This window comes from Borostomias antarcticus (assembly GCF_949987555.1).
Source record: "Borostomias antarcticus genome assembly, chromosome: 7".
NCBI lineage: Eukaryota > Metazoa > Chordata > Actinopteri > Stomiiformes > Stomiidae > Borostomias > Borostomias antarcticus.
The window spans coordinates 23,453,373-23,475,059 of NC_140240.1; the positions used below are offsets into that span (position 1 = coordinate 23,453,373).

General features: G+C 42.9%; 1 protein-coding gene across 1 annotated transcript; it reads right to left on the reverse strand.

The window, feature by feature from the left end:
• Positions 1 to 9,453: 9,453 nt before the first annotated feature.
• LOC311311373 (uncharacterized protein) lies at positions 9,454 to 21,138 on the reverse strand. Its single transcript, XM_084441072.1, has 2 exons — positions 20,902 to 21,138; positions 9,454 to 11,250 (listed from the first exon to the last, which is right to left on the reverse strand). Exons 1-2 carry the CDS (start codon positions 21,092 to 21,094, stop codon positions 10,211 to 10,213), a joined length of 1,233 nt encoding a protein of 410 aa, XP_084297198.1. The 5' UTR covers positions 21,095 to 21,138; the 3' UTR covers positions 9,454 to 10,210.
• Positions 21,139 to 21,687: the final 549 nt, after the last annotated feature.

Consider the following 21,687-nt stretch of genomic DNA (forward strand, 5'->3'; position numbering starts at 1 on the left):
CATTTTTACCTCCACCCCAGCGAATCACGGGGCGGGTCCACAAGGACAGTGGACCTGCCCAAACACGGCCCAGATGACCATTCACCTTCATTAAAATAAAATAAAAACTATAACTATAACTAAAGACATTCATACCATACCGTATATTCCACCCAAGGCACCCTGGAGCTGATTAGATTTTGGAGTGGATCTGAATTACGGGGCGGACCTACAAATTATTTTTCTCTTTCATTATGAGTGTATAGGAGTCATTAATACTTCCAGCCGACCACCAGAGGGCAGCAGCGACTACCTCTCTCCATGGCATGATTTCACATTGAGCTCCTCACGGACATTTTGGAAAATTAGTTTTTTGATGGCAGTATCTTCTTCAGAAGCCTGCACTGAACAAATATATTCACACCCACACGGTCCAGCTTGGTTCTAGATTTAAAACTCTTTATATAAAGATTTTCTGAAATGTCAGTGGAGTGAATGTAGCGAAATTCACTTCAGAGCGAAGCAAAAACAAAAATGGGAGGTCACTGTTGCGCTCAGATAAGGCACAAGTTGGCACCTCGCCAGAGTGCAGTGTAGTTTGTACTGTACAGTATGTCTCATAAGACTTAAATGTCTCGCTATGATTTGCTCCTGAAAGTGGCGCTTGTTGCATTATTGTCATGAAACATAATTATAAGAATTAAGTATAAATCAAGTAAGACCTAGAATGGCCGCTCACAGAGCAAAGACCTCCGCCCATGAATGCATTTTGTCATTATCTTTCTCTCACCCCCAACTCCTCCTGTTCAGGTTTTAATGAGAACCCCATATGAGACGGGGAAATATGAAGAAGATAAAAAAGACAACAAAACATGCTCTCTATTTGAGTTTCTAAGGAAGTGACACAATAAGTTAGCCCTTGTCCAAGTCCAAGAAAGTGACACTATAAGTTAGCCCTTGTTAATGCTTGTAGCAGTGACACTATACGTAAAATAGAAAAGTATATATAATAGAAAAGGTGCTCAGAGCACAGACCTCCGCCCATGAATGCATTCCGTGGCTCTGTGCACACGCACGTGCGAGCAGGACATTGCTGCATCAGTTAGGTCGAGAGCTTTATGCCAGGCCAAACCCTGTGTCTCTGTGACCTTCCTGTGTCGAGATATGGCCGTTTCAATCTCCCCTATTAACAATAAATGGGGGGATTATTTTGCTGTAATGACATTGACCACTTATTTTGAAAGGTGAATTAACGTTGATATCGCGACGTTGTTCCAACATCTTACTCTTCAACATGGGTGAATTAAGGTCTTACAATCACTGTTGAATATGTGTTGAATTTGAAAGGTGAATCAACTTTGAAATCCCAACTTTGTTTCAACGGCTTACTTTTCAGCATGGGTAAATTAAGGTATTTGTACGGTGGCCGACGCGTGCAAATCACAACGGCAAATCCGGAACACAACGGCAAGTTCAAAAAACACAACCGCAAAGTTCAAACACAACAACAAAGTTAAAAAACACAACAGCAAGTCAGAAAATACAACTGCAAGTCGGAAACACAAATGCAATACAGAATACACAACAGCAAGAGAGAAAACACAATCGCAAATTGGAAACCACGATTGCAAGTCCCAAAAACACAACGACATTAACCAGAAATCACATTAGAAATGTGTCAACCGGAAAGGGATTTACTACTTGTTGAATCTGATTGGGCAGCTACAGTATCAATAACAGTGGGACGTGTGGGAAGCGAATACTCAAATTAATTTGAAATTATACGTTTAATGACTGGGTTTAAGAATGGAACTATTTTTTCTCCCACATGCAGGAGCCTATCTTGCCTCCTGCCAGTCTGTTATCTTGCCTCCTGCCAGGCTGTTGTTATAAATAAGAAGTTCTTAACTACTTGCCTGAATAAATAAAGGTTATTGATTGCTGATGAGCTAGCTAGCTAATTGTCATTGATGTCATATCAAATATTGGACATTTTTATCTATAGCTAATGACCTGCTTTAGTAGGCTAGTGGCCTCTAAGTAGTTTGCACAAAACAGCTGATCAGACATTACGATGCATAGCCAGGCTCTTGGCTAGTCTATGTGACACCTAGATGGCAATAATAGCGAAAATAATGAAGATATGTTTTGAGTATATCTGTGGTGGTGATAGGATAACATTAATATACAGAGAGAGGACGAGTAGTTGTTTTGTTGTATATTATTTCAATATATAACAGAGATCATTCTCTACAAAATAGATTACATCCTATTACCATAATGCGTATTTCCCCAATCTTGGCCATGTTCAAGCTTTTTATTGAATGTCGGTTGGCTGGGTATGTGGTTTGTGTGACTGTTTGTGTGACTGTTTGTGTTGTCCAGCAGGGTCGGCTGCTCTGCATGGGCAATGGTGGCTTCACCTGTGGAGCCAAACAAAATGTTAAACACAACCATATTGTTTGGTAAAATGCCTCGATTGGGCATGGGCAGATGCAATATTTTAGTGCAATACATTTTAGTGCAATAATGTAAGATTGAATTGTTTGATCATGCAAACGCTTACCTGAGCTGTCTTGTGTCCTCCAGGTGTTCGGGCAAAAGAGTTCCCCAGATGTCCGAGCACCTATAAATAGTTCCGGGAGGGACCATGTGATGGAATAGCAGAGGGGGTGTTGTTTCATTGTGAACTTAATGCACCATGGACAGTGCCATGGATTCATCAATACATATGGCCTGCTGATATTTAAGCAACACAACCGCTGATAGGCTATTTCATCACTATGGTCGGCACCATGGATTTTACCCATAATTTGCTCAAACCTTAGTCAGATAAAGGATGAAAAATACGGCAGACAAATCTACCGGGAAACCAGGGATAGCAGGCAAATACAGTTTAACTTCCAATGATGTTGGGTGTCCAGCTACACAGCCGTATAGCCTACACAATCAAGCCACACCTACAACTACTAAGTGTTCAAGCAATAGTAATAATGAGGTCTCCGACGTAACTTCAGGCGAGGCACGAACGTCACAGCCGGGGTAATCGGCAGAGGTTAATCAGTCACACCCCGTATGACGCTAACCACCAGCTGACTGTCAGCTGTCATAGCATTGGTTCAGCTCGCTAGAGCGCCTGTATTTAAGCTGTCAAAACATGTAATTGTTCGCGCTTGCCATTACTGCTGGTTGTGCATTTGCATGCTCGCTGCTTCCACGTTCTCTTCTCTGGCGTCCGCTCTGCCATTACTGCTGGTTGTGCATTTGCATGCTCGCCCCACCTCCTCCCCTGCTCCACCTGCGTATGTCGATGTCATCTCTGTTGTCATCGTTGCTCTCTGTCCGGGGTATTGCTGCATTCTTCCGGTATTCCACTATGCGTCGGCTAGTGGAAGCCAGGGTAGACACTAGCTGGTCTCTGTGGCTCTCTGTGGTGACTGTGGGCCGAAACATCTCCGGATGGCCATCCAGCAGTCTTTCCGGTCACCATGGAGGCAGAGACACTAGGCTGTATCTCCTTCGGACTCCACGAAGCGTCGGCCCGTGGAGGCCGGGGACTATAATGTACAGCAGTCCCCCTGTGGCTCTCTTTGACGTCTTAGTGGGCTGAGTTACCTCCGAGCGTCTTCCCGATCGTGGCCCACTCTGATCATCATAGAGGCAGGGGGCTAGATGCCGTTCCCCCTTCTGGCTCTCTGGGCCAAGCGGCCCAGAGGGGGGGAACACCTAGATTGCCTCCCCCTGCTAACACGCTTTCCACATCGGTGGAAGGCAGGGGGGCCCCCCGAACAGAGCACACCGCCAAAATTCATATGCTATGTATTTATAGATGCATCCTAATAATGGGTCAATTTTGACAAAAGTGATCAAGACTGAAACAATAATCAAGAAGACACAGCGGTCTACAACACAAGCAGCAACATTTTTGAAAAAGGTATCCAGATAGCCAGCATCTATGATGAAATTCGGGGGAGAAGGGGGTGCTTGTTCCCTCAGCCTAGCTACAGGAGTTTCTATCATCTTGAATGTCACCATCATCATCATCCTCATCACCACCACTAACATGTTCCCTTGCTTGGCTAGTACTAGCAGCCGTATCATTATCATCAGAATAATCGACAACATTTTCATCATCTGTATCTTCTTCATTCATCTCATCCAAATCTGCATTGTTTTCCGCAGCTACAGTACCTGTACTTTGCTAGCTGCTGCGTTCTCCTCGTCCTCGCTAACATCCCTTCAGTTGCTTGGCTAATACTAGCAGCAGGGGGGGCGTGGGGGAAATACAAACAAACTATTTACATATGAAGTATATTTTTATACTGTATCATACTGTATAATATTATCATACTGTATTACTCTCATGTAGTAATCATTTTATTAAGAATAATGAATAAACTAAACTTCACTTTTAGTAGGAACTGTGTTAACTTAATAGCCTAGTTTAACATGTGAGCAAAGCATATGTCCTAAAGTCAACATTCCTTTGTCTCCGAGTCAATAAAACGGCAAATGGTTGTCTTTGAAGTCAGTTTACAGTTGTAATGCGATTCCAGGAAAGACCCAAACACCCCCGTGTTTGAAGAAGGGGGCAGATGAAAAGCTTCAATGTTTCATGAAGCTTCATCCGCCCATCACTACTTTTCTTATCAATTTCAATGAAAATGACATCTAAAGAACTGAAAAATCTTGTCCACAAACATAAACTAGCTGGAAGCTAGTGCTAACGTGCTAGCTTACTAGCTAGATGATTTTTGGATAGACGTGTTTTTCATTCAATTTAATTAGAAATGTCGATATTATATGTTTATTGACACCAGTGTCACAAAATGTTATTAGACAATCAGACTTTACCCAGACACCATTTGGCATGACAGCGCCAGTAACGTTACACAACTGTGTAAATGGAGTGTTATGGTCAAGGTTATTTTGTGGATTGCCACATCTGTTCATTGTTAATATAACGGAAATATGAGTATCAGTGTTCTTCCAAGACGAACCAATACTAAAGAACCTGATGTGGATTCCTTAAACAGATGCTCAGACACAGTTTGGATTACGTAGCAGCCATAAATCAGGTAGTTTATTTAACATGAGTAAGCATATTGACAATAGCCTAGATACAAGACAATAACCAAACTTCAGGCTTGGTCAGATACAGTTCTGACAGAGTTATGACAAATTACAAGACAATAGCTGAGATACAATTAGTGATACAGTACCGTAGCAGCCGCAGAGTAGCATGAAGTTGAAGTAGCGTGGAAAACAGGTGTGAGCTAGCATGCTAACAAGCTAACATGCTAGGCTAGGAGCTAAGCTAAGCTAATGCTAATGCTAGCATAGTTTAAACCAACATGAGTTACGAGTAGTAAAGCGTGAGCTCCTGTCCAGTCCGGTGGTTCTTCTTTTATACTGCTTAGTGGGGGTGCTTAGTGGGGGCTGGTCACATGACAATCTTAGTTATGGTGATAAGCTGTAATGGCACAGTACCAGTTCAAGATTAGACCGTTGCTAGGGGACCGGACATTCCGTTGTCTCCGATGTCTGGTTAAGCAACTTAACAGCTGTTGTTTTGCTCCTTATTATTGACGATGTCTGTATATCTTCACATATGGCCAAATGCATACTCAGTATAACTGTTTGTGCGTACTTACAGGCTGTGTTCTCAGACCTGTGTGCGAGGGGTTGGTAAGGGAGGTGGATGGATGGGGTCGGGAGTGTGAGGTCACGCCTCCTCAGCTTGGGCAGTTCGACCCTTGGGGTCGCCGTGCGATCACAGTGACCTACCCCGCAGGGCGACACATGAAGGACCTCCACTACCCTCTCACCAACACAGTACGCTAGTTCCTCTAGCCATGTTTCCTCCCTTACTGTGTTTGCGTTGAAGGTTCCCATAATAAATGGTCTCCTACAGCACAAGAGTGCATTGGACAGTGGGCTGTCGTCAGACTTAACCCTTCCTCTCCAATGGAGAGGGTTTGGGGTCCAGTCATCATAGTGTCCCCCCGAGGGAGGACCAGTACCACCGTCCGCTGCTTGGTTCCTGCGGACTCCCGCCCCTGAAAGTGTAGTGTAGGATTCTCGATGATCGGTGTCTCCATTGTCAGGCTTTACAATGGTAGTTAAGGACTGTGGGGCGCAACTCCTCACAGCCCTACTCTGTCTTGGGCTTAAAGTTATCTTCCGCCCTTGCTCCACACCTCCAGATGATATACGGTGCGGAGCCAGGCGCGAGCAGCACCTGTGGTTTTTGTTGGGAGTGACCTTCTGCTAGATGGGTTGTCTACCATGGCTATGAGCCCCATCGGCCCATGCTATTTGCCCATAGCTGGGACAGTGGTTGGCAGGAGCCAGGGCATGTCCACACATGGGTGGGCCTGCGCGCCTTACCTCTGGGGCCCAATGTTGCTCTGAGATCCCCTACAGTTTAGCCTGGGACCACGAGGTACCCAGTTACCATGTGTGGCCACGGGGAGGCACTGTAGGAGTCTTGGCGGTGGAGTGGCTTTGTACCGGCAGAAGGAGACTTACGCACTCGGCTCCTCTTTTCACCCTCAGTGAGGAGGGCTAGCCGAAGCGGCATGCAGCATGCACTAACTACAAGCACTACTACCACAGATCTACTGGAGTGGTACATGGCTGGCCCTTTGCCTTCTTTTTTGGACCATAGAGATGAATAGCATATTTTCTTGCCACCGGTAGAGTCTCTGGAAGGCAATCAGTCAAGCCAAAGGTTCTCAGATCCTGAAGCTCATTTATGTGCTTGTCCAGTTTATTGAAAGCTGTGGATTTGCCTATTTTCATGTAGGTCTATCTCGCATCAACCACAGACATACCAGTCTCACATCTGCCTCCCAATGAAGATGCTTTTGAACAGCACCTCCTACGGGCGATGTACCAAACTGGCATATGGTGCCACAGTCATGTCGCCAAACCCCTCCTTTGGAATCCAGTTGGAAAAGGTTGGATACTAAAAGATGATGTATCACTACAGCCAGTCCTTTTCAAAAAGGAGCCTGCACCGAAAGCTGTGAGAGATCTCATCCATCTCTATTGCAATGATACAGATTGCAATAAAACAAGAAAGTGCCAGTGTCTGTCTGTGGGATTGCACTGCACAGAATATTGCTCCTGCACTTCCATAGACTGTCCTAATGCTAGTGACTGATTCACCCCCCTGGAAAACAATTTGACCAGTAATTATTCAGTTCCTCCCCCCAGTGCTCAAATAGTTTGTTGATTTCTAAATATCACAAAAAGTTTTTAAAAAAAGGAAACTGATAATAAGCACTTGATTCATGATTTTTCAAGAATGGCACAGAAAAAGTAGTGTATTCCACTGTGTACATAACCCATACTGCACTTTAAGTCTGACTACCATATACTGTAGAAGGCTGCCAATATAACAATATTTGTCATCCCTGCTGCATTAAGGTGTATGATATATAACCTGATCGTCATCTATAGATTCCATATGAATATGAAGTGGGTGAAAACATGATAGCAAATTGTATTCCGTTATAAATCAGTCGTGTTGTATGAAGGCATTTTACAGTATTATTACACCAGGATTAGAAGTAAATCAGAAAAAAAAATCTGTCTGTAACACAGCCTAGTAGTCTATAAAAGCCTGCTGATTCAGAATCAATCAATCAATCAAAGCTTTATTTGTATAGTGCATTTCATACCCAGAGGCAACACAATGCGCTTTACAGAGAACAAGGGAGGTGGGCATACGACCCACCTCTACATATTCCAGAGGGAAGCAAAAAAAAAACAGTAATTACAATAATATTGTGACACTTTGGTTGGTTTGGGGTGTTACGAGTTCTACCTGTAGACAATCTGTGAAATTGCAGCTGCTTTATGAGGGTTGGTTCCTCCACTATATTTACCCAGCAGTGTGGTTGACAACTACCCAAATTGGGTTGTTTGCAAACAAGAATTTTTGTGTGTATTATAGACTTAATCAATCTTGATTTTCCTTGCCAGCATTTTTCATGTTATCAGAATAAACTATTAATATAGCCTACTAGTTGAAATAAACTCAGAAAACGATAATAAGAATATATATTTTTAATTGAAACTGAAATTATGTATTAATATCTTACCACTTAATAATGTACTAAAGGCTAACTTATAACTAAAATATTATCACTAATTTACAACTAAAACATATTTGTAACTTAATGTTGTCTCTCTCTCTCTGCATGTGTGTTTCTTTGGGTGTGTGCACATAGAGTAGGACGGAACGCTCGGTGAGAATGAGAGGATCTGTCGCAATGGACCGCCGGTGCGTTATTCCTGTCACGGTGACCTTGGGCTCGAATAACTAGCACCTTTTTAGTTATTCTAAGTTACCTTAAAAAGCTAGTTATAGCTAAATTAATTTAGAGTTTTATCCTATACCCGTTTCAAGGTTGAATTAGTTCTGGTTTTAGTTTGATACGGAATCCTACAATATCCAAATTTAATAAGGTCACCACTCTCACTACCAAGACTTATGAACAGTGAATCCTATTCCTTTCGTGATGCTAAAACATCTCACCACTTGTGATACCTATTTTTAGACACTAGGATCTAGATAACCCTTTGTGATAGGTGCTTATCTGACTCTTCAAATATTATTTTAACAAGAATTGATTCTCACTGTTGTCAGACATACCTTTTGGTTTCTATCCTAAACAGACATATTGAACCATCTACTCCTTGAGAAAACTATCTGAGAGAATAGTCTATTTCACTGCTCCTATATATATATATATATATATATAGTATACCCTCTGACTAATGCTTGGAAAGGCCAAAGACCCGGCTTGATGGACTTTAATGCGGTAATTCCAACTTAGGCCTTCGGTTCCGCCGGCGAGGGTTGTAAAGGGCCTACTTTTAAGATACCACCACTCTAGGTTGTCGTTTGGTAATGTAATTCGCTCGTGGAGCTCTCTCCGGTGCTCACCTTATCTCACCCAAAGGTTGAGGTATGGTGAGAGGACACCAGCTAGTGTTAACTGCCTCGATACACACCCCTAATAGTGAGTTCTTGGCACTGCTAACATCGAGATCAGACAGTTTGTCAGGTGCTAATGCAAGACGTGTATGCTTCCTCTTTTAGTATGTGGCGCTCGTCAGCGTCACCTCTGACCCACAAGTCCCAGAAGGCTTAATGGTACTAGTACAAGTGAAACCTAATCCAATAGGTCACTTACCCTTTTGTTGAACATGCTGTTACAGCTGAGAGGAGGCGGTGCTGGATGGAGAAGGATGTCCCAAAAACTTCTTGCCTTTAAAAAGTTTTTATTTAAAATTATAAAAGTTTACAAAATATGCCAACACAGGGCACTTAAATCTAACAAGTAAAAATAAGGATTGAATTCAATCAAAGTATTTCAAAACGCAATTCTGAACAAAGTGTTCAGATGGATTCTTTCACAATCTTACTATTTCACGAATGTAACAAAAGAGATCGAGAGACAATTATCCTAAGCTAACATGCAGTATTTATACAATACATCAAAGGTGCACCCACGCTGCATCCCTTTAATCATAGGTGTTGCACTGTGAAATCCAGTGATTAAACTCTAAGGACTCCAGGATCAAACCTGACAGTCTTTCCCAACCTCTCAAAGCCCTAAAAGCACTAACTGAGCCTCACACCCTATAGTATGTGTGTGAACTGGGGTTTCTGAACTCAAAAGGGCCACAGCCCGTATTCCTCACTTCTACGATGGTCTACTCATGGAGATTTAAAGTGTCTGACCAGGATAGTCCAGAGAAGGACAGTATGTGATGGCTCCTCACTACAGCCTTAGTTGTGCTCCATTTTCTTTCCCTCTGAAAAATCTCTTCTCCTAAATCAACATGTTCCTTTGATGGAGGTTATGATAGAAGTCTGAGTGTTTAACTCTTTATTCTTCACTTCTCTATTATCGACTTCATCAATCTTGATTTTCCATGCCAGCATTTTCCATATGAATAAACATACTACCGGTAGATGAAATAAGCTCCCAGAATTGAGAAATATTTTTATTGAAATATAAATTATGTATTGTTTATATCTTACCTAAAAGCCAACTTATAACCTAATATATTTTTCAGCAAATACTAAAAACCTTTTCACATTCCTCACACGTTTTCTCTCCTGTGTGTAATCTGCCATGTTGCTACCCTAAACTTTGTCACATTCCTGGCACTGATATGATTTATCTTGTGTGGGTTCTCCTAACTAAATTCATACTGACTGATATGGTTTCTCGCCTGTGTGGATTCTTTTATGTTTAACTAAACTACACTTTACAGTAAATTTGTTGTTACATTCCCCACATTGATATGGTTTCTCTCCTGTGTGTATTCTTCTATGTTTAACTAAACTACTCTTAACACTAAAAGCTTTGACACATTCCTCACACTGATATGGTTTCTCTCCTGTGTGTATTCTTCTATGTGCAACTAAACCACTCCGTGCAGCAAAACCTTTGTCACATTTCTCACATTGATATGGTTTCTCTCCTGTGTGTATTCTTCTATGGGCCGTTAAATTAAACTTACTACTAAAAGCTGTGCCACATTCCTCACACTGATATGGCTTCTCTCCTGTGTGGATTCTTCTATGGCGAACTAAATGACTCTTTTGACAAAAAACTTTGTTACATTCCTCACAATGATATGGTTTCTTTGCTGTCTTGCTCTCAGCCTCTCTAGAAGAAACATCTTTATTCTTACTTCCAGGGGGGGCACTGGGAATAGCCCTGGTCCAGTGGCTGGTCCTGGTCCTGAGGCAGGGGCCAGAACCAGGGCTGGGAATAGGTTTTGAACTTTTAGCCTTTGTTCTCCTTGATTTAATAGGTGATTTCAGCACTCTAGTAGGTAGAGGCCTGAGGCAGCAGGCCGTTAGTTCAGGCCGCAGTCCTCCTCTCTCCTCTTCTAAACTCTGAGCTATAGGACAGTCTGGAGTTACAGAAGGAGGCTGAGAGTCACTGGCTGGTTCTGGTGCTCCATAGTCCTCTTCATTAGATTCTGCTTTGATTTGTTTCTCAGTTGTGTTGGTGGGTGAAGAGTCTCTTTCCCTGTTCTCCACAGTTGGAGTTTGTTCAAGAGGTGGCAGTTGAGATGAGTCCTCTGGATCACAGTGGGGTTTCACTCTGGGAGAAGTGAATATGGAGTCTGTAAAATCAGACTGCAGCTCTTGAAGCTGCTCTCCTCCCTGACTGGTCCACAACTCCTGGTCCTCTTTAATCGGTGGGGGCTCTGGGAGAGATATCTGCTGGACGTCTGGGGAGAAAGGAAGATTAATATTAGCCTACTTCATTATTCTACAACCTAACATGCCTAACAATATCAGGGAAATCCAATTCAGAGAACCTTGAGAGAATTTCTCATATCACCTCCATGTTTTCTCAGCTTAGGGCCATTTCAGGCCACTTCACATTTGTTTAGAAAGGAGATGCACAATTTATCTTGGCTACAGCTGTAGATATGTTGATCTAGGCCTGGTCTAATGTGGTCTAGATGGAGAAAAAAAAGAGTGAAATCAATCTTTACTCTGTTTTCACAAATAGAATAAGGGTTTCACAAATCTGAAACCGTTTTAATGAGCCCCTGGAGTCTACTTGATAATCTAGTGCAGGTTTGACAGGTCTAGGTGATGTGGGTTTTGATCTGGACCTGGTCTAATGTGGCATTATGCCATTTTTAAGGTGGACTGAAAAAATCCAATCAGAAATGGCGAGTCAGTAGCCAACTTCATTGTGCCGCAAATCGGACCCCAAATTCGGTTTTGTGTTTGACCGTGAATGTCAAACGAATATCATGGACATCATATATCATGCTATCTGTACCTCGGTATATTATGCGACTGTTTTTGAGCACAAGTGCACAAGTTAAAATTTTACATGGTCGACTGCTTGCATTTGTGCTAGTGCATAATGGCAACTCCCGCCATCACCCCCACCACTAGTAGCTTACTGACTAGGGATGTCACAGTGTGGATTTTTTCCCATCGACTAATAAACCCAAGACAAAACCGGTGTTGCCAGTAACACCGTCAAGCCTACAATAATTTAATGTTTAACATTAGATCTTTGCCTTGAACTGCACTGTTGTGTAGCCTATTTGAAATCAGTGTTGTATGCCTTCATGGCTTGCCGGCAAATGTGCGATCAGAGTAATGCCGCGTTCCAGATAGGATTTTAAGCTCATAAGTTACAACTCACAACTTCATAGCATTCCAGGCAAACTGTCTGAATGCGTGGCATTCTGGATAAATGTAAACAAGCCGATATGGTAAAAGCTTGAAATTTGGCACATGGTCACAGCTGGCAAGCTAAACATTGTATGCCTAATTTCGCTATGCTAAGAAAGCATACGTTACATTTTATTTATTGACATCATCGACTTTTCGCCGTTTGCATGGTCACGTTCACCTTAATGTTAGCTAGCTAGCACTAGCTATCTCGTCAACATATTTGGGCATCATTACATACACATAGCAGGTTGTAGTGCATAATCGTTTGTATTATTTTGATTACAACGTACAAATTTACTTTACGTTGCCCTAAAGTTATCTTTGTCGCCATACCCATGGGGGCTGCCATCTTGCTTAGAGGGCTGTGTGACGTCAGATAGTAACTGGGAGTACATCGATCTGGTACGAGTTCACGGGTGGGAAGTTACGGGTTGCCTGGAACGCGGCATAAGGTAAGATATAAACGTTATACTCGGTCCTGTGCTTCTTTATAACCAGAATGTTTATTGCCATGTATTTTTACAGCAAAGCCTACTAGGAATATGGACCATGCCCAAAGCAAATTCCTAGTATGTTGAAAAACGACATGGCAATAAACAAATTCTGATTCTGATTATAAAGAAGCACAGGACCTGGTGTAACGTTTATCTTATTCTTTCCTTACTCTGATCATGCATTTGTAGGCAAGCTGTGGAGGTATACAACGCCAAATTGCCTCCACAAATCAGTGTTTTTATGAACGGAACACTGCTATAATAGTCGAGAGGGTAGGCTGCTAAAATAAGCTAGCCAGCTGACCATGAAAATCATGAAACAATGAAAGTGCAGGCAGGTAGAGCGCGCATCAGGCAACACCATGAATACCGTCAGGCAACAACGCAACACCCCCCACCCACCTGCTGTCCGTTACCCATTTAGCTACAGATGAAGCGGTCTATAGCGGATTATTTCAAAAAACAAAATGAGTGAGAGGAGAATCAACAAAAAAGAGCAGATAAGAGGGTCGTGGAGGTTGAGGGAGAACCAATGAGAGATCCTCACTCAACAATGAGAATGCAGGTGAAGGCAGGGAGAGACCCACTGAAAAGAAGAAAAAGTTCAACACTTTCAACCACAATGGCTACAGTACCTGTGGTTGCGGTATGAGGGTAACGCTATGCCAGGAGTGGGCTTAAAGGAGTAGTAAAGGGAAAATGCATGTTTAGCCCTGTTTTAAGGTTACTTATGATCATATACAATGGTTCAGATCAAAAAGTTGACAAAACTAGCACTTTTGAGATAGTCTGACAATTGCTCTACCACCGTTTTGGTCATACAATGGATGTGGGTGGGCACCTTGAAAAATCATTCAAAAAAACATGTTAAACTCTCAATTTAAAAGACAAGAAACTCACCGAGGTGTTAGTTGGCGTTCTGACATATAATTCGCCATAAAGTAAGATTCTAGTTAATCTGGAAAGGCTTTTTTAAATATTTATCATAGAACTATTCAGTCGCAGCACATACGTGTATAAACTTCCGCAAACTAGGTAGCCTAGCAACATAAACAATAACAATATCTACCGTAAGTAGCTCCGCTTCCTGAATCCCCTCTGCGGATTGATCTACACATCTACGGTTGTGTCAATAAAAGTCAATGGATTGCATAAAATGATCAATAAAACCCTACAGGATTCATACTTTGTGGCGAATTTGATGTCAGAACACCAATGGACACCAATTACCCCCTCGGTGAGCTTCTTATCTTTGAAATCGAGAGTTTAACATGTTTGTGAAGGATTTCTCAAGGTGCCCACCCACATCCATTGTATGACCTAAACGGTGGTAGAGCAATTATCAACTTTCTCAAAAGTGCTAGTTTTGTCAACTTCTTGATCTGAACCATTGTATATGATCATAAGTAACCTTAAAACAGGGCTAAACATGATTTTTCCCTTTACTACTCCTTTAACTAGGCAAAGGTAGGCAATTGCCTTGGGCCCCCAACCTACAAATGGCTCAATAAACACCTCATGCATGTAGTTAATAATAATAATTATTAACTACATGCATGCGCTAAAAATAAATCTTTCTAAAAATCCATATGACCCAGATGCCCTGTGGATGTGGAGTGAGTTTAGGGGGGAGGAGTGTAACCAAGTGAAACTTGAGTAGGTAGCGAGTTGTTGGTTACTCACTCTCCCAGTATAAATACCGTCCACCCGTGCCATTAAAGAGCTAGCTTTTCATTGCCGCAGCTGGTTAAAACGGTGTCTGTCACGTGGGAGACCGGGGTTCGACTCCCACCCAGGGCATGCCGAAACATATGGGTTACATGAGCATTGCTAATACTAGTAGCGAAGAGGAGCTACCTGCAACCTTACAGGAGAATCCTCCTTCAACTGGAGATGGTAACGTAGATGATGAAGATGGCGATAACAGATCATAGCCAACTAGTGAGTAGCAGTCACCCTAGCCATTGTCAGGTGAGTTTCTTCCCGTCAACCTAAGTCACTGCCAAGCCCGATGATTCATAATCAATAACTAGCTAGCTAGCTACACCAGCTAAATATGGGATGATTAACATTGTGAGATAAGTAGGCTCGCTAGCTCATGTAGCCTATCTAACTCTAATCAAAGTAGTTAGGTTATCTAGGACAGCTGTAGCCCAGGAAGTAGAGGTAGACCCAAATGATCATGGGATCAGTAGTTCGAATCCCGGTTCCTCGTGTCCTCATGTCGAAGTGTCCTAGCGCCTTGCATGGCAGCTGTCGCCATTGGTGTGTGAATGTTTGCCTGAATGGGTGAATGAGAAGCCTTCCCTGTAAAGCACTTTGGATAAAAGCGCTACAGTATATAAGTGCAGTCCATTTACCATTTATCTTACTGACATCTTGTCATTATCAGCAACATTGGAATCTTTAGTAGATGGTTTAGTATCAGTGTATGCTATCGGGGCGGCTGTAGCTCAGGAGGTAGAGTGGGTCGTCCAACGATCGTAGGGTCTGCGGTCCAACAATCGTAGCGTCGGCGGTTCGAATCCCGGCTCCTCCTGACAACATGTCAAAGTGTCCTTGAGCAAGACACTGAACCTTAAATTGCTCCCAATGTGCAGGCTAGCACCTTGCATGGCAGCTGCCGCCATTGGTGTGTGTATTTGTGTGTGAAAGAGTGAATGAGGCTTTTGGATTATAGCGCTATATAAGTGTAGTCCATTTACCATGTCCATCCAGCCAGTAAAATACCAGTAGAACCGTTTAAGGATTCAAAAGGTTGGAGAACAAGGGACGTTTAGGGCCCCATGTCTGTGTTTGCCTTGGGCCCCCGAAATGCCTAAATCCGCCCCTGTGCTATAGTGTCCCTAAGCGGAAGCAGGAAGAGAAAAACACCATGGGACCTTACATTGGATAAAATATGAACGGGGTGAGAAATACTTTCTTGATCCCGTTTGAATTGTGTCATTACCATCATTATGTTTGTCAATTTAAAAACATACATTTTACTCAGCTCTGTTAACTCACAAGTTTGCTAATATTACCTAGCTGATATTACACTAATAACACACCAAAACCTTGTAAAGCCGATCTCGCATGCCAGCTCTTACTGACTATCTCTCCTTTCGCATAGTTGCCGCTCTCAACATGGCCAGACTAATAGTGATTTTCATCTCTTAGTGGCCTATGACTTCTCGAAAAGTTAGTCTAGAGCCCTGCAGTAACGAGAGAGAAAAAAGAGTCTCTCAAAGAATCGGATTTAAACGGCTATTTCACCCCGGCCTATCATTTACACCCCGCTTGTGTGACAGACATCCATAGGAGCATGTGGATACCTTCACATTTGAGATACCCGGTGTCGTGATAATATGTTCTACTTACCATTACCTACCACCTGGTGGCAGTAATCTTGTACTACCTACCTGTTGGCTATATACCTACCTAGAAGAACAACTGATTAGAGGCACCTGTGAATGCCAAGTGTTGTACCCTGATACGAGCCTGGAATAAAGCAGTCAATTGAGAACCCAAGTTTCTTTATTATAGATAGAAACATTACATGGTACCAGGAGTGGGATCCAGTGGAACATCATGGAAAGTGTGAGACCGCCTGATGCTGTGAACTGGACCGGTAACATGGATTATGAGTGGCGAATGTTCAAGCAAAGATTCAAGCTCTACCTACAAGCCCTTGGACTGGATACCAAGCTGGATGCACGAAAGATATCACTGATGCTTACCATCACAGGACCCCAGGCATTGGAAGTGTTTAACATGTTTGTATTCACCAACGCAGGAGACGGGGAAAAGTTTGACAAGGTCATCAAGATGTTTGACGATCACTGCTCGCCCAATAAAAATGAGACATTTGAACGGTATGTGTTCCGTACGCACACACAACAGGTGTGACCCAGGTGTGACCAATCAGCGGTAACAACCCTCCCAGCTACGCCCACTGCCACCACCCTGCAGGGAGAGAAACACAAACACACAGAGAGGCAGGCAGAGCGGGAGGGCCATAGCAGTGTGCAGGAAATCACCTTTCTGGGAGACAAGCTGTCTGACGCAGGTGTGGAGCCTGACAAGAGTAAGGTGTCTGCAATACTGGGGATGCCCAGGCCGGAGGATAAAAAGGGTGTTGAGAGTGCTAGGAATGATCAATTTCATAGGCAAATTCATACCAAACCTATCCTCCAAAACAGTGCACCTGAGACAGCTGCTGCAGGATGGAAATTAGTTCAAGTGGACTGGAGATTGTGAAAAAGAATGGACACTACTCTGACAACAGCACCTGTGCTAACGTTCTTTGACCCGTCCAAACCAATAAAGATATACACTGAGCCTCAAAAGATGGAATTGGAGCTGTATTACTGTAAGCGGATGGTGAGGATTGGAGGCCAGTCGCCTATGCGTCAAGAGCCATGACCCAGGCTGAATGCAGATATGCACAAATTGAAAAGGAGTGCTTAGGGCTGGCATATGGCCTGGAGAAATTCCACAGCTATGTCTATCGACTACCAACGTTTGTGGCAGACAGACCAGAAGCCATTGATATCCATCATAAAGAAGAATCTCAGCGAGATGTCCCCAAGAATTCAGAGACTGATGATGAAGCTCCAGCGCTATGACTTCACCTTGATCTACACTCCGGGTAAGCACATTGGACCTCATTCCTGAACGCAGTTCAGAAGAAATTTCTTCTTAACTCCACTTACGAAGTTCCTGGGACAATTCTGGCATTCCTGAATGGTTTCTTATCTGGGATTTGTTCTTATCCAAGAACAGGATTTAATAACGCGGAAATGCAGTCGTAGGTAGGCCAGATTGGAGTGTGCCCATGTTCGCAAGGGCTGAATTTATGAGAAATCTGAGGTGATTGAGTTCACACCAATTCTACAGACATCCTAGGCTTGAAATAATAATAATAATAATAAATACGAGAATATTTGTATAATTTCCAATTATGTTTCACCTTTATAGTCATGATTCTTGTGGTGTCCTAAAATAAATAAAAGCTCTATACAAACACTGCAAATGGCAGTGAATGAATAAATAAGCACTAAACTCAGTTGCTATACTCAGACGCGGCACAACAGTCCTTATATTCTATAGTCGTCAGAATGGACACATCTACATTCTGTAGGCTAAATAAACATGTGAATATCCATAACTGAAATATATGATATGGGCCTATATAATATAGATAGGGCATATCAAGATCCACAAGTAGCCTACTCATGCATTTAACTAAACTGTACAATTTAATCATCTGCTCTCAGCACATCCTATCCCTTTCATGTAGGCTATATATTTTGCCTTTTGTATTAAAAGTCCATATACCATCTTGCTTTCTATTGTTATTTTATTTTTTTCACCTTGCTTAAGCTTAGTGTGCACATTATAAGAGCCAGCAGAGAAACATCTCACTGCTCATTTTACTGGTATGTTGTCTGACGTATAAAACGTTGAATTTGCACGTGAACTTGAACATCAATCAACCTTTTCCCGCGCTGTCTGGGGATTCTGTGCGCACACGACCCTGTAGTAAGGAGCTGGCAGGGCGTTTATGTATGCAAATTTAGGTGTACGAGAATGCGCATTCAACTTAAGGGGAGCACAGCTGAGAACACTTTGGCAGTTTAAGAACACATTTCCACGCGTTCATGAATCCGACGGGGATCTTTCTTAGGGTTGGTCTTACAAAGTTCGTAAGAAGACACTTAAGAAGACTGTTGAATATGGTTGATTTTCAGAGAAATGCCTTTTAATATGATCCTGTTAGCTATTTCCTAATTATGATGATTGACCTCTGGGTATGGCTGTCGGCTTGAGTTTTCGGTAAGAAACAGTGTCCCTCTTCCATAGACTTATGAGATAAAGACATTCCATGGCTGGTACAGTGCCAAACACCATTGTTGTGGTTAGAGATAAAGGCCTGGGCGCCGAGGCGGCGTAGGTTAACTTGACCAAACAAGGTCCCAGAAGAGACCAGAAAGACAGTCTTATCGGAGAAGAGATAAGGGAGGGGGGGACACTCAAACCACATAAGAACTTTGCAGCGAGACCAATACTTTGATTTGGGTCCAGACAGCATACAGACAGGTCATCTGTGTATTAGACCATGCCATTGTCTTTTGTATGTTAAACCTTCCGTAATAAATCGCTTTTGCTTGAGGCTCAAATCCCATGTTGGAGAGATTCATTTGGGATACACCTGAGAAAGGAGACACTGGACTGTGTGGTACGTTGTGAGATTGGGGCCCGTCTTTTATTGTCATCGAAACACAACGCAGAGCTTAATAAGGACAATGACAAAAGACAACGAAAGTCATCAAGACACTTAAGAAAATGTTCAGGAATGAGGTCCATTGTGCTCGCTGATGCACTATCAAGGGCACCGATACAGAGTGAAGCACACAGGGAGAGCTCCAGAGACTGATGCTACTCTCCATGATCACCTGGTCACAGACTCACTGCCTGTGTCAGATAGGAAGTCCAACCAGATTGCAGCTGAGACTGAGACGGGCGCAGGCCTGCAGTCATACAGAACTTAAACGAGAGTTGGCCTAGAGGTGAGTGTTGTTAAAGGACTTTTACTCATAAAGGACAGAATAGTCATTCCTCAGTCATTGAGACCGGAGATGTTGAAAAGGCTGCACGAAAGACATCTCGGAATAGAGAAATGCAAGAACATCCATTTATTGGCCAGGAATCAATGCTGACATTGAAAGGATGGTCTCAAGCTGTGAGACCTGTCTGAAACATCACACAAAGCAGCCAAAGGAGCCAATGGCAGTCACAGATCTACCAGACCAGCCGTGGCAGAAGGTTGGGACTGACCTTTTCCACCTGGATGGGAAGGCCTACCTGCTTGGGATTGATTATCTTATTGACTAACTATCCGTAGATGGCGCTGCTTCCCAGCATGACAGCTGGTCCATCTTTTCCAGGCATGGAATTCCCCAGATTGTCTACAGCGACAACTGCCCATGCTACAGTTGCAAGGAGTTTCAGGATTTCTCCAAGCAGTACAATTTTCAGCATGTGACTTCAAGCCCCCTGTATGCCCAGTCAAACGGCAAGGCAGAAAAGGGAGTGCATATAGTCAAACAGCTCCTCAAGAAACCACAAGATAGTCGTTCAGATCCATACCTAGCTTTGTTTGAGTTACCGAGCCTCGCCACTGGAACATGGACCGTCTCCTGCTGAGATTCTGATGGGACGTAGGCTACGCATCACACTTCCCTACACTGCGGAACGAAAGAAGAACTGTGAGCTGAGAAATAAACAGCAGTGTCTGCAATTGAGACAAAAAAACACACTATGACAAGATGTCAAGGAGTTTAGTGCCACTGGCAAGACGGGACACAGTAAGACTAGGAGATTCCAACATCTGGAATAAGAAAGCCATGGTTCTGGAGGAATTAGGCCCAAGGTCCTACAGTCAGAACGGAGGATGGTCAACTGTGTTGAGGCGGAATTGAAGGAGTCTACTGGAAACACCAGACACTGCCAGACTGCGAACAGACTGCCGATGATTCAGCTTGCACCGCAACAGTGCACTGAAACACCATCTGAGGAGACACTCACTCCTTTACACTCACCTGAGCTAAGAAGATCCACCCGTGTGGCCAAAGCACCTGACAGTTTGAACCTGTGATACGAATTACAGGGGTGTTGTATGAAACTGGGACTAGTGTTACATACTGTTAAGACCACTATGGCCTATTAACTATGTATACTGTTAAGACCGTTATGGCACGTTGTTGACAATGCTTTATTTGGTTTTCATTTTGTATCTTGTATAGCTTATATCTAAAAGAAAGGGGATGTAGTGATAGTATCTTCTACTTACCATTACCTACCACCTGGTGGCAGTAATCTTGTACTACCTACCTGTTGGCTAAATACCTACCTAGAAGAACAACTGATTAGAGGCACCTGTGAATGCCAAGTGTTGTACCCTGTTACGAGCCTGGAATAAAGCAGTCAATTGAGAACCCAAGTTTCTTTATTATAGATAGAAACATTACAGCCGGAACCCCTTTTTCCTATGGAAAGGTGTTATAAGCGGCATACATTACATAGCGTCGTGGGGCTCCAACTCATTTAGCTAGAAGCTAAATGTTATAGAGAATAACGGGTCAATTATCATGTAATAATGATTCTAACCACAGCAGATGGGGGTATACATTAATATCGAACCTGTTCGATGTAGCTTGATCTCGGGTTGAAGTACAAAGTCCAGCATTCTTTGCAATTTCGCGATTTTCTCCCTGGATCGACAGATTTCTTCTTGGCACTCTGCAAGCGTTTTTTCATACTGCCCAAATATCTCCATAGCTGTCGCTGCTAAACACTCGTTGACAAAATCCCTGAATAGCTGTCTTTTAGACATCTTTGCAGTTTAAAATTAGGAAATGCTAGTTGCTCTAACGTTACAGCAACGTGAACGTGGCATGGGCTAGGCTATGAGAACGGAAGCCTCACTTGGTTTATTGGCGGTTGGCAAACAACGCATTACTGCCATCCACTGATCTGGAGTATAGAAAGCGAACCCCTCACACAAAATAAAGACCCAAATCTAATCTCCTCAGACTCTATACAGTATTCTTGTTGCCAGTAAATACTCCAGCAGGAATTTCCAACACACGTATCCTGAACATTTCTGATATCTCCCTTCCCACGAAACTCGTGTCCGGTAGTATTCCTTCAAGGAAAATGACGTCATTTATTCTTTACATCTCTCGCAGCTGTTTTCGGTCTTTTGCCGAGTTTCAGCACGGGATGTTCCATAATCTAGTTTAATAAGAACATTCTCATTTGTTTTGTGATATGATAACAATCTGTTCCCCCCGTGTTTTAAATATGTGGCAAGACAATGTAGGAGGTGATGCATTAGCCTACTAGAAACAACTATTAACCATGTTCATTTTATGAGGTCCACAACTATAGGCAAGTAAGTAGGCTAATCTGATTTTTGTGCGTGGC